The 11919-nt window shown below is 44.0% G+C and overlaps 1 protein-coding gene across 1 annotated transcript in view; it reads right to left on the bottom strand.

The window, feature by feature from the left end:
* Positions 1-1361: 1361 nt before the first annotated feature.
* Positions 1362-11919, bottom strand: part of fkbp16 (FKBP prolyl isomerase 16) — a 134767-nt gene continuing 124209 nt past the window's right edge. The window contains exons 7-8 of the mRNA XM_067971174.1: positions 4796-4933; positions 1362-4467 (exon numbers count right to left, since the gene is read on the bottom strand). Coding sequence (XP_067827275.1) covers positions 4381-4467; positions 4796-4933 — 225 coding nt within the window. The 3' untranslated portion in view covers positions 1362-4380. The remainder of the gene's footprint in view (positions 4468-4795; positions 4934-11919) is intronic.

Genomic DNA, 11919 nt, shown 5'->3' with positions numbered 1-11919 from the left:
TGCTGTATGATTCTATGTGTAGAACCACGCTGGATGGCTTTGAAGCACTTCAGTCCACCCTGCAGTGTGTGGCAGGTCCCGGAACATCTGCGGGGAAATGAAAAAGGGCTGAATCCTCTTGGCACTGCACATACATGTGGAAGACTGTTTCCTCCTGGTTGTAAACTGGGCAAGCGGCCTGGGTGCCAATAAAATGACCGCCAAGCCTTGCAACACTCTCTACCCCAGGTCCCCAGCAGAGCCAGGAGAGGATTCCACCAATACAGGGCTTCCGACTGGGGATGCTCACCTCCGCCGGTCGGCAGGTCGTTACGCCAAAGTGTGTCCGAAAGGAAGATGAGGGCGAGGAAATGGAAAGTGTGCAACAGCAAATTGTACAGGAAATCCCTCCGTGCAGAATGAAATGGCACGGAGGGAATATACGAGAGATGGTTCAGGCCGTGAGGCAGAGGATCTCGCACTGATGATCAGCTCCATCCGAAAGGCTGAGATTGGACGGAAACACTCCATGTGCTTTAGCCTCCTCGATATACTTAACAGAATCAGGGCCGGACGTGGATCTCAGTTCCTGGATGGCCTTGGCTGCAGGCTGGACGTGACACCAGGACATCCAGGTAGCTAATGCCTCTGGCAACACCCAACCCTGCTCCACCGCCATTCAGTGTGTCCCTGACTCTGGTCACTTTCGCAGCAAGGACTCTTCCTGTTCATTAGCCACGTGCTGCCTAAGCCCAGTACGGACAGTTGGGGGGTGTGGATGAGCGGCCCCAACAGAATCCCTGCCATCTCGGTCAGGAGAGAGCCCCGGCTGGAAGCAGCCATGCTCCAGGCTTTTAGTATACCGCAGTAAAAGGCAGGTAATTCCAGCAGAGACGCAGATACTCACCGGAGTTTGGTGGAGAAGAGCTGCTTGTTGTAACTCAGGCCTTGCACCTGGCGTAACCAGCACTCAACATTTTGGAGGATTCTCAACGTGGAGGGATCTGAAGACGGAAGGTGCACATTATCTAGGCTGACACTTCAGTGCAGTATTGGAGGAGTGCAGCACTGTCAGAAGTGCCGACTTAGGAACATAGAAAGATAGGAACATGAATAGGCCATTCAGTTCCTCAAACCCGTTCCTCCTGTAGTAACCATGGTGCCTTTCCAAAATAAGAAGTACCTACCTAAGTATTGACTCCTGTATCCAATGTAATATTAACAGTTTAAACTTGCTGGCAATAAGACTGTGTGTTGGTTTTTATTAGTGTTAATCAAGCTTTTATCTAATCTATTCATAGACTTAATGAAAAAGAACAATGCCCAGCCAGATAAGCAGAATCCTGTTCTCGATACCCTGATACAAAAAGCAATACCATATGTTAGATAAAATCATATTTATTTTCCAACGTTTCTTGCATTCATTGATCATGTGTTAAAGTGCGAAATGGAAAGAAAGTCCACAGAGTAAATGACTATCAAGTTATCTATACAAAATACCACAATTTATACTCGCAGAGTGCCAATCGACATTTCAGGGTTTGATCTTTCTATTACTTGTGTAATCGAAAGCATGGAAAAGAGCTGTACAGTACAAACATACAACACGTCAACAAAATCCTTCTGCAACCCCCAAAAAAATCACTGCAATTGCCCAGGATTATTTGCATTAGAACATCTTGGTTGAATCAAGGAAAAGATTTGAAAACTGCTTGAAACAGCACAGCGAAATGTGATCATAGAATCTTATAGCACAGAAGGAGGACATTCGGCCCAGCATGCCTGTGCTGGCAGCAAATAGCCCACATTTATAAATTAAAAGTCCCATTGAACATGAATGCTGAGAACTCCCAAAGTATTTATGTATTTTTGCAGAAATATTTCCAATGACAATACTTCCAATGTTTAATCTGATCAACTAGCAAGATAGGGGGAGGCATCTGGTAGCAATAACCAAACAGAAACAGAAGATGAGTGTAAAGGTCAGACAAGGGTAAGGAATAAAGATAAGATAAATGGTCAAGGAACAAATACAGTTATGAAACCGAAGTATAAAAGGAACAACTATTAAAGATGAATTAAATTACCTCTACAGCAATGCACACAGCATCCAAAATAAAATGGGGGAACTGGAGGCAATGATCTGTAGCAAGGAACCAGATGTTGTAGGAATAACTGAAACATGGCTACATAAAGAACAGGACTGTTATGTTAAAAAGGGAGATAAAACTATAGACCAATTAGCTTAACTTCGGTGGTAGGAAAGATAATGGAATCCTTACTCAAAAATGTAATAGAAAAACATCTAGAAACCTAAAATATAATAAAGAATAGTCAGCACGGATTTCAAAGGGGAAGGTCATGCTTGACCAACCTTATTGAATTCTTTGAAGAAGTAACAGGAAGGGTAGACAAGGGTAATGCAGTAGATGTAATATATTTGGATTTTCAAAAGGCCTTCGATCAGGTATCACATAGTAGACTCATGACTAAGGCCATAGCATATGGAGTCAGGGGACAGGTAGCAGAATGGATAGCAAGCTGGCTACAAAACAGAAAACAGTGAGTAGGGGTAAAAGGTAGTTATTCAGACTGGCAAAAGATGGGAAGTGGTGTTCCATAAGGATCAGTGCTGGGACCACTGTTCACCATTTACAAAACGATTTGGACACTGGAATTGGAAGTACAATTTCAAAATTTGCGGACGACACGAAATTGGGGGGGTAGAGTTGATACTGAGGAGGACTGTGACAAAATACAAGAAGACATTAATAAACTTGCAGAATGGGCATGTAATTGGCGAAGGAATTTCAATATAGAAAGAAAGAAGAAAGACCTGCATTTATATAGTGCCTTTCACAACCTCAGGATGTCCCAAAGCGCTTTACAGCCAATGAAGTACTTTTTAAAGTGCAGTCACTGTTGTAATGTAGGAAACGCGGCAGCCAATTTGCGGACAGCAAGGTCCCACAAACAGCAATGTGATAATGACCAGATAATCTGTTTTTTTAGTGATGTTGGTTGAGAGATAAATGTTGGCCAGGATACCGGGGAAAATTCCCCTGCTCTTCTTCGAAATAGTGCCATGGGATCTTTTCCATCACATGATTGGACAGACGGGTCCTCGGTTCAACATTTCGATAAGTCTGAGGTAGTACATTTTGGTAGGAAGAATAAGGGGGCCACATACTCTTTGGAAAATAAGAGACTAAATAGGGTAGAGGAGAAGAGGGATCTGGGGATACAGATGCACAAATCACTAAAAGTAGCATCGCAGGTTAATAAGGCCATTAAAAATAAGCAAATCAAGCACTGGGATTCATTTCTATGGGGATAGAATTGAAAAGCAGGGAAGTTATGTTAAACTTGTATAGATCCTTGGATAGTCCACACTTGGAGTACTGTGAACAGTTCTGGCCTCTATATCATAAAAAGAATATAGAGGCACTGGAGAAGGTGCAAAAAAGATTTGCTAGGATGATATTAGAACTGAGAGGTTATACCTATCAGGAAAGAATGAACAGGTTGGGGCTTTTTTCTGTAGAAAAGAAAAGATTAAGGGGCGACCTGATAGAAGTCTTTAAGATTACGAAAGGGTTTGATAGGGTAGACGTAGAGAAGATCTTTCCACTTGCGGGGGAGACCAGAACTAGGGGCCATAAATATAGGATAGTCACGAATAAATCCAATCGGTAATTCAGGAAAAACGTCTTTACCCAGAGAATGGTTAGAATGTGGAACTCGCTACCACAAGGAGTAGTTGAGATGATTAGCAGAGACGCATTTAAGGGGAAGCAAGATAAATGCATGAGAGAGAAAAGAATAGAAGGATATATTGATGAGGTTAGACGAAGAAGGGTGGGAGAAGGCTTGTGTGAAGCATAAACACCAGCATTGACCTGTTGGGCTGAATGGCCTGTTTCTGTGCTGTACATTCTATGTAATTCTATGTAGGCAGATGTGCAGCTGGCCCCATTTTTAAATTTGCCTCTTGGTATTTTTCTAAATGTTTGTCGTATCTGAACTGTGCTGTATGCTATACATGGTAATAATAATTAGGCTGCGTTCAGTTTAATACAGCAAAAGAGTTCACAGTGAATTATATGATTGCGCTACCACAGTGTACAATACAGCATTTCAATGTAGTTTGGTTAAAAAAAACGGCTGAATTGGTTTCTGCACTGAACTTAGGAGCTGTTTAAAAGCTTCTACTGTCTAACTGAGCAAATTCTGTGCGGAGGCTATTTTAAAATACATCTCTGACTTTCCACCTTTTCCTCTTTCTGTGAAATATGTCGACATCAGAAAATATATACATGATGACTTCTCCAGAACAAACTCATCGGGGTTGGATACATCTCGTGCACTGGCCTCTATGTGGCCATGTCTGTCTGCTGATGGTCAACCTCTTGCTGCCAAAACAACCATGGTCACCACACTACCAACGGCCACCATCGCAGCTCCGAAAAGCCACTTCCACGGGACAACCTGAAACACAACATGGAGTTTAGTGGCAGAAAGCAGTGATGTTTCAACATGTCCTCTTTCTTTCTCTTAGGTAGCCATGATGTGGAGATGCCGGTGATGGACTGGGGTGGACAAATGTAAGGAATCTTACAACACCAGGTTATAGTCCAACAGTTTTATTTGAAAATCACAAGCTTTCGGAGGCTTTCTCCTTCGTCAGGTCTCACCTGACGAAGGAGAAAGCCTCCGAAAGCTTGTGATTTTCAAATAAAACTGTTGGACTATAACCTGGTGTTGTAAGATTCCTTACATTTCTCTTAGGTAGCATACAGTAGGACAGACTTCATACCTGGGCTGACTCCTGTGGGGTTGGAAGGAATGCCACTGGCTTCTCCCCAAGTTTCTGGCACGTGGTGTCTTTTCGCTTCAAGGGCCCTGTCTGGCCAGTCTGTTTCTTAACTAGTTTGGAGAGTTCTGCATGAATGGCCTGGTGATGAATAAAAAGTTATTAACATTGGTTGGGTGTAATTCTGGACATTTTTAACTATCATTTGTACAAAAGAAATCACCAGTTTTCTAAGGTGATCAGAGAAACAGACATAAATCATTGATTCGTTCCACGAAGATTAAAAACTATTGATTGGCATATAAAAACCAACTAAATTCTCTGTAGTTTCTTGAACAGGATCAGTTTTAGTTGGCTCTAGCTCTGGCCTCTTGTGCATCCCCGACTGTGGGAATTAGGGGTTACGGGGAGCGGGCAGGAAATTGGACATGATTTTAGATTTGAGGTTAGGACCAGATCAGCCATGATCTTATTGAATGGCGGAGCAGGCTCGAGGGGCCGATTGGCCTACTCCTGCTCCTATTTCTTATGTGCTCGCTGACCCATGTTTTTTTCTCTGATTACGCCCCTGTGAAGCACCTTGGGACGTTTTACTACATTAATGGCGTTATATAAAATGCAAGCTGTCGTTGTCATTGTTGTGTTCCAGACTCACTAAGAGAGATGGCCAAGCTCAGTGTTGGATCAATCACCTGGGACAATATGGCATTGGTTGTGTGGAATCTCCAGCTCCCCCACACAGTTAATTTCCTGGTCAGACACATTAAGTGAAGGCCAAGCGCATCCTTGCAGGGAGGAGAACCATCCCAGGGTCACTCACGTGTAATTGGTTCAAAGGCTGATAATAGAAGCCTTGAGGACAAGCCTTTGCCAAATGTTGGCCTGTGAGATAAGAGAAGGATGGGGAGAAACGGAGAAGGAAACTAACCTTAAGAGCACAAAAATGTACAAGGTTCACGTAGCCCTATTATCTGGGATGCAGTGATGATTTACTTTCTTCGTGCTACACTCTGTACTGTTGTCACAATGTGCTTTTACCACATTTTACACCACTTTGTTTTGACTTGGGCACAATTTCTTAATGCCGACTGGGATTTTTGTTAAATTGTCTTTTCTTGTCATTTACATTTACACCAACAACTTGGAACAGACACAATCACAAGCTCGTCATCTAAATGTTTTTTTTATGAAGATTCTGTTATTGAGGACATCAAGGGATATGGAGCAAAGGTGGGAAAATGGAGCTGAGGTACAGATCAGCCGTGATCTAATTGAATGGTGGAGCAGGCTCGAGGGGCTGAATGGGCCTACTCCTGTTCCTAATGTTCCCATGAGTGTTTAATATTATGTTTAGTGCAGAACGACTGGAATAAATCGTTTTTGTTATGAAACAAAATACTTTAGTAGCGATGTTTACTATTGTGAACATGCTGACTGGGTAACAGACAGTAATATTTGGTAATATGAGTTTCCTGCTTCACACAAACTTCTGACAATGCAAGGCCTATTTACAAGCTCTGGGGTTATACCTGAGACATGTGGAAAAGCAAACAATCTTACAACACCAAGTTATAGTCCAACAATTTTATTTGAAAATCACAAGCTTTCGGAGGCTTCCTCCTTCGTCAGGTGAATGTCAGGAAATCCTGACTTTCCTGACATTCACCTGACGAAGGAGGAAGCCTCCGAAAGCTTGTGATTTTCAAATAAAATTGTTGGACTATAACTTGGTGTTGTAAGATTGTTTACATTTGTCAACCCCAGTCCATCACCGGCATCTCCACATCATGTAGAAAAGCAGTTTTTAAAATCTCCAGCAGAGGGCAGCCTTAACTAATAATTCTGGGCAGATGTCTCCAGATATCGGTACTGCACCACAATCACTGATGCTAAATGGTGTAGAAGAATGTTAGACAGTTGTTTCCTTCACATTCTAGCTGTTCCAGATTGGCTCCTGTGTACCTAAGTGTGGCCTTTTCAATTTGAGTACAATGCTATTTCCGCGCCCCCCCCCCCAAAACTTTAAGAACCTGATCACCATCCACCATTGATAGTCAGCCGTGGCTCAGTGGGTAGCTCTCTCGCCTCCAAGTCAGAAGGTTGTGGGTTCAAGTCCCGCTCCAGACACTTAAACACATAATCCAGGCTGACTCTCCAATGTAGTACTGAGGGAGTGCTGCACCGTCGGAGGTGCTGTCTTTCAGATGAGACATTAAAGCAAGGTCCCATCTGCCCTCTTAGGTGGACGTAAAAGATCTCGTGGCATTAGTTGGAAGAAGAGTAGGGGGAGTTCTCCCCGGTGTCCTGGCCAATATTTATCCTTCAACCAACATCACTGGAACAGATTATCTGGTCATTATCACATTGCTGTTTGTGGGACCTTGCTGTGCACGATTTGACTGCTGAGTTTCCTACATTACAATAGTAATAACTTCATTGACTGTAAAGTGCTTTGTGAAAAGCGCTATAGAAATGCAAATTCTTTCTTTCTTTCTTATTCCCCAGTTTAATCCACTCCCAGTAGCACTCTATAACCACTTACTGAAACTTTCACAACACAACTGCAGGACTGCACCTCATGAGCTGGGTGTCTCCCTGCAGTTAAACACAATACAAACATGTCAATATTATCCTGTAATTCGCTGCCAAAAATAATTTGGTAATATCGCACATCCCATCTGCTACAGATACTGCTTGAGGTCCAATATTACAGAGAGACACTATGATTTTTACACAGCCAATCAACGGTGTTGGGATTACTGAAAGTGCAGCCACCTCCTGTTACCATAGCTACAGATGATGTGGAGATGCCGGTGATGGACTGGGGTTGACAATTGTAAACAACCAACGTCACTGGAACAGATTATCTGGTCATTATCACATTGCTGTGATAATGACCAGACATAGCTACAGAAACACAGACTGCAAAGGTAAAAATGTATATTGGAAGAAACATTTCTAATCACACATTCATAGTCAAGAATAGTTAGCTTTGGGTAAAAAAATCAGACTTGGAATTCATGTGGTTTATGAGGCCATTTGAGCTCTGAGTCAATTGTTGGCTTTATAATTCACGTATTGTTTTTCGCTATGTGTTGTCTGGATATTCTGTAAATTTAAGAGACATGCAGCCTAATGTCTGAGATTCTGCCGCGTTGTTTACAGAATTTACTTTTCTGCACGGTAATCCTCCTCGAGATTGTCTGGTTCTATTTCCTGTCCCTCTTGGCTGTGGACTCTTGTCACTATGTTTCAGGCTCTCGTCATGTGCAGATAATGAATTGTCATTTTGGCAAATAATGCACTTGCAAGGGGCAATATGCAAATATTTGTTACTAAGACAGGCCTCCAGGGTCCTGTGGTGTCTGCTCCACCCAGCTGAGTTGCATCAAGACTTTCCCTGTATTCCAGTGTAAAGACATGTGCTGACAACACTGTGCATAGTGCAGGATTGTAGACCCTGGTGATACTTCACTGCAGATTGGATTTAAGACACAAGCCCATGGGAAAAAGCAAGTAACCTGCTACTTGGTGACAGTGATAGGGGGAGGGGGGGGCATGGAGCAACACACAAATTCAACAGGAATGAGCCCAGCATGAGGACTTAGGATGGAGAAGAAAATCCTAACAGGCCCTTCCTCAAGCAATGCCCAATGTTTTTTTTATCATTCTTTGGGAGGTGGGCATCACTGGCAAGGCTGGCATTTATTGCCCATCATTATTCGCTCTAGTGAAGGTGGTGGTGAGCCTTCTTCTTGAACCTCTACAGGAAAATCCTGAATCAAACTGCTCTACCCAATTGAGTTGCATCAAGATTTTCCCTGTTTTGCAGTGTAAAGACATGTGGTGACAACACTCTGCATAGTGCAGATTGGATTTAAGACACAATGCGGAAGGGTGAAGAACCAGAGGACACAGATTTAAGGTGATTGGCAAAAGAACCAAAGGTGACATGAGGAAAAACATTTTTACACAGCGAGTGGTTAGGATCTGGAATGCACTGCCCGAGGGGGTGGTGGAGGCAGATTCAATCATGGCCTTCCAAAGGGAACTGGACAAGTACTTGAAAAGTAAAAAATTTGCAGGGTTACGGGGATAGGACGAGGGAGTGGGACCAGCTGGATTGCTCTTGCATAGAGCCGGTGCGGACTCGATGGGCCGAACGGCCTCCTTCCATGCTGTAACCTTTCTATGATTCTATGACTCTATGACAAGTAAGCAATCTGCTACTTGGTGACAGAAGGAATGGCGATATATATCCAAGTCAGGATCGTTGTGTCTTGGAGAGGAACTTGGAGGTGATGGTGTTCCCATGCACCTCCTTCCCTTATCCTTCTAGGTGATGGCAGATGCAGGTTTGGGAGACGCTGCCAAAGAAGCCTTGGCGACTGTAGTGCATCCTGTAGATAGTACATACTGCAGTCATGGTGCGCCGGTGGTGGAGGGAGCTGGTGATCAAGCGGACTGCTTTGTCCCAGATGGTGTCGAGCTCCTTGAGTGTTGTTGCAGCTGTACCCATCCAGGTAAGTATTCCATCACACACCTGACTTGTGCCTTGTAGGTGGTGGCGAGGCTTTGGGGAGTCAGGAAGTGAGCCACCTGTCGCAGAATACCCAGCCTCTCACCTGTTCTAGTAGCCACGGCATTTAAGTGGCTGGTCCAGTTGAATTTCTGGTCAGTGGTGACCCCTAGGTTCTAGTAATGCCATTGAACGTCAAGGGGAGGTGGTTAGGTGCTCTCTTGTTGCAGATGGCCATTGCCTGCGACTTGCCTGACATGAATGTTACTTGCCACTTATCAGCCCAAGATTGGAGGTTGTCCAGGTCTTGTTGCATATGGGCATGGACTGCTTCATTATCTGAGGAATTGTGAATGGAGCTGAACACTGTGTAATCATCAGCGAACAGCCCCATCTCTGATGAAGGAGCTGAAGATAGTGGGCCTAGGACACTGCTCTGAGGAACTCCTGCATTGCGCAACGAGAAAACAGCCTGAGTTCAAGGGTTAAGTTACGAGGAGAGATTACACAAATTGGGGTTGTATTGAGTTTAGAAGGTTAAGGAGTGATCTGATCGAAGTTTATAAGATATTAAGGGGACCGGATAGGGTGGATAGAGAGAAACTATTTCTGCTGGTTGGGGATTCTAGGAGTAGAGGGCACAGTCTAATAATTAGAGCCAGACCTTTCAGGAGTGAGATTAGAAAACATTTCTACACACAAAGGATGGTAGAAGTTTGGAACTCTCTTCCGCAAACGGCAATTGATATTAGCTCAATTGCTAAATTTAAATCTGAGATAGATAGCTTTTTGGCCAAAGGCAGGTATATGGAGTTAGATCACAGATCAGCCATGATCTTATCAAATGGCAGAGCAGGCACGAGGGGCTGAATGGCCTACTCCTGTTCCTATGTTCCTATGAGTTGTTAAAGAAGATGTTGGACCAGATGACAAGAGAAGAAGAGTGCTCAGTGCAATCAAACTTGATTGCAAGCTCACCACATGCCATGAATACAAACTTCACAGTGGTTAAGAGAAGCCCAATGTTGGTGTTTGGTGTCCCATTTTTAAAATTCATTCTCAGGATGTGGGTGCCACTGGCAAGGCCAGCATTTACTGCCCATCTCTAGTTGCCCTTGAGAAGGTGGTGGTGAGCCTTCTTCTTGAACCGCTGCAGTCCATGTGAAGAAGGTGCTCCCACAGTGCTGTTAAGTAGTGAGTTCCAGGATTTTGACCCAGTGACAATGAAGGATGGAGGACAATCTTAAGACATTAACAATGATTCTGGTCTACGCCCTGACAGAGTTACAAAAACCCATAGTTTGCATAGGGAATAATCTTATGAAGAAGAGTTGACATGTCCATACGATATTGGTACCTGACCACTGGGAGAAGGCAACCGGGTTTTGGGATTTAGTGCGAATAAACTCGGAATGTTTGCTTCAATGATCTGAAAGGAGAGCTATCGACCAGCAAAGAAATCATCTCTGTTGATGGTGATGACTGACTGCAAACTAACCAACTGCATCATGCTGATTGCGTGGCTAATGTCGGCTGAAGTTACAGATGGTGATGCTGACCGTCCACTCTGTGTGCTCTCTGTAGTGCTGATATTGCTCTGCAGCTTACACTAAAGGCACAGTCTTATAGCAGGCGTGTTGGTGTTAAGGTGATTTGCTCGCTATCAGCAAGCTCTACCTTGTTCATGTTGGAGTCATCAACATCCTAAAGAGGAAGGGAACACAGCACTTTGGCAGATGATGGAGAAAAACACAGTGAAATCTTGCAGCCTGGCCGGTAAATACACGTAATCTCGTCCCACAGCCACTGTTTCACCACACTCCCCAGTACAAACAGTGCTGAGACACTCAGCTCCGGGGGAATAGTTAACTGTACAAAGTGAAAGACATTTAATAAACATTTCAATTTGCCTGAAATCAGCAGAGCTTTTAAAATGGTAAATAGAGAGGATTAAGTAATTAAGGTAATTGCACTTTAAGGAGGTGTGAAAAGCTTATTGAATGACCTGAAATAGCCGGCGCCAGCAATACATTGTAAGCGGTGCCATTATATTTTATTTTTATGGCAATGGAAGTAGTAGGGACTGTGTAAGTGATGAGGACTGTATAAATGGCAGGAACTGTGTAAGTGGTGGGGACTGTATAAATGTTGGGGACTGTGTAAATGGCAGGGACTGTGTAAGTGTTGAGGACTGTGTAAATGGCGGGGACTGTGTAAGTGTTGGGGACTGTGTAAGTGTTGGGGACTGTGTAAGTGTTGAGAACTGTGTAAATGGCAGGGACTGTGTAAGTGGCGGGGACTGTGTAAGCGGCGGGGACTGTGTAAGTGTTGAGAACTGTGTAAATGGCAGGGACTGTGTAAGTGGCGGGGACTGTGTAAGTGGCGGGGACTGTGAATGTTGTGGGACTGTGTAAGTGGCGGGGACTGTGAATGTTGTGGGACTGTGTAAGTGGCGGGGACTGTGTAAGTGTTGAGAACTGTGTAAATGGCAGGGACTGTGTAAGTGGCGGGGACTGTGTAAGTGGCGGGGACTGTGAATGTTGTGGGACTGTGTAAGTGGCGGGGACTGTGTAAGTGTTGAGAACTGTGTAAATGGCGGGGACTGTGT

Source organism: Heptranchias perlo, chromosome 34 (genome assembly GCF_035084215.1).
Source record: "Heptranchias perlo isolate sHepPer1 chromosome 34, sHepPer1.hap1, whole genome shotgun sequence".
Lineage (NCBI taxonomy): Eukaryota > Metazoa > Chordata > Chondrichthyes > Hexanchiformes > Hexanchidae > Heptranchias > Heptranchias perlo.
This window is presented reverse-complemented; position numbering and strand designations above follow the sequence as displayed.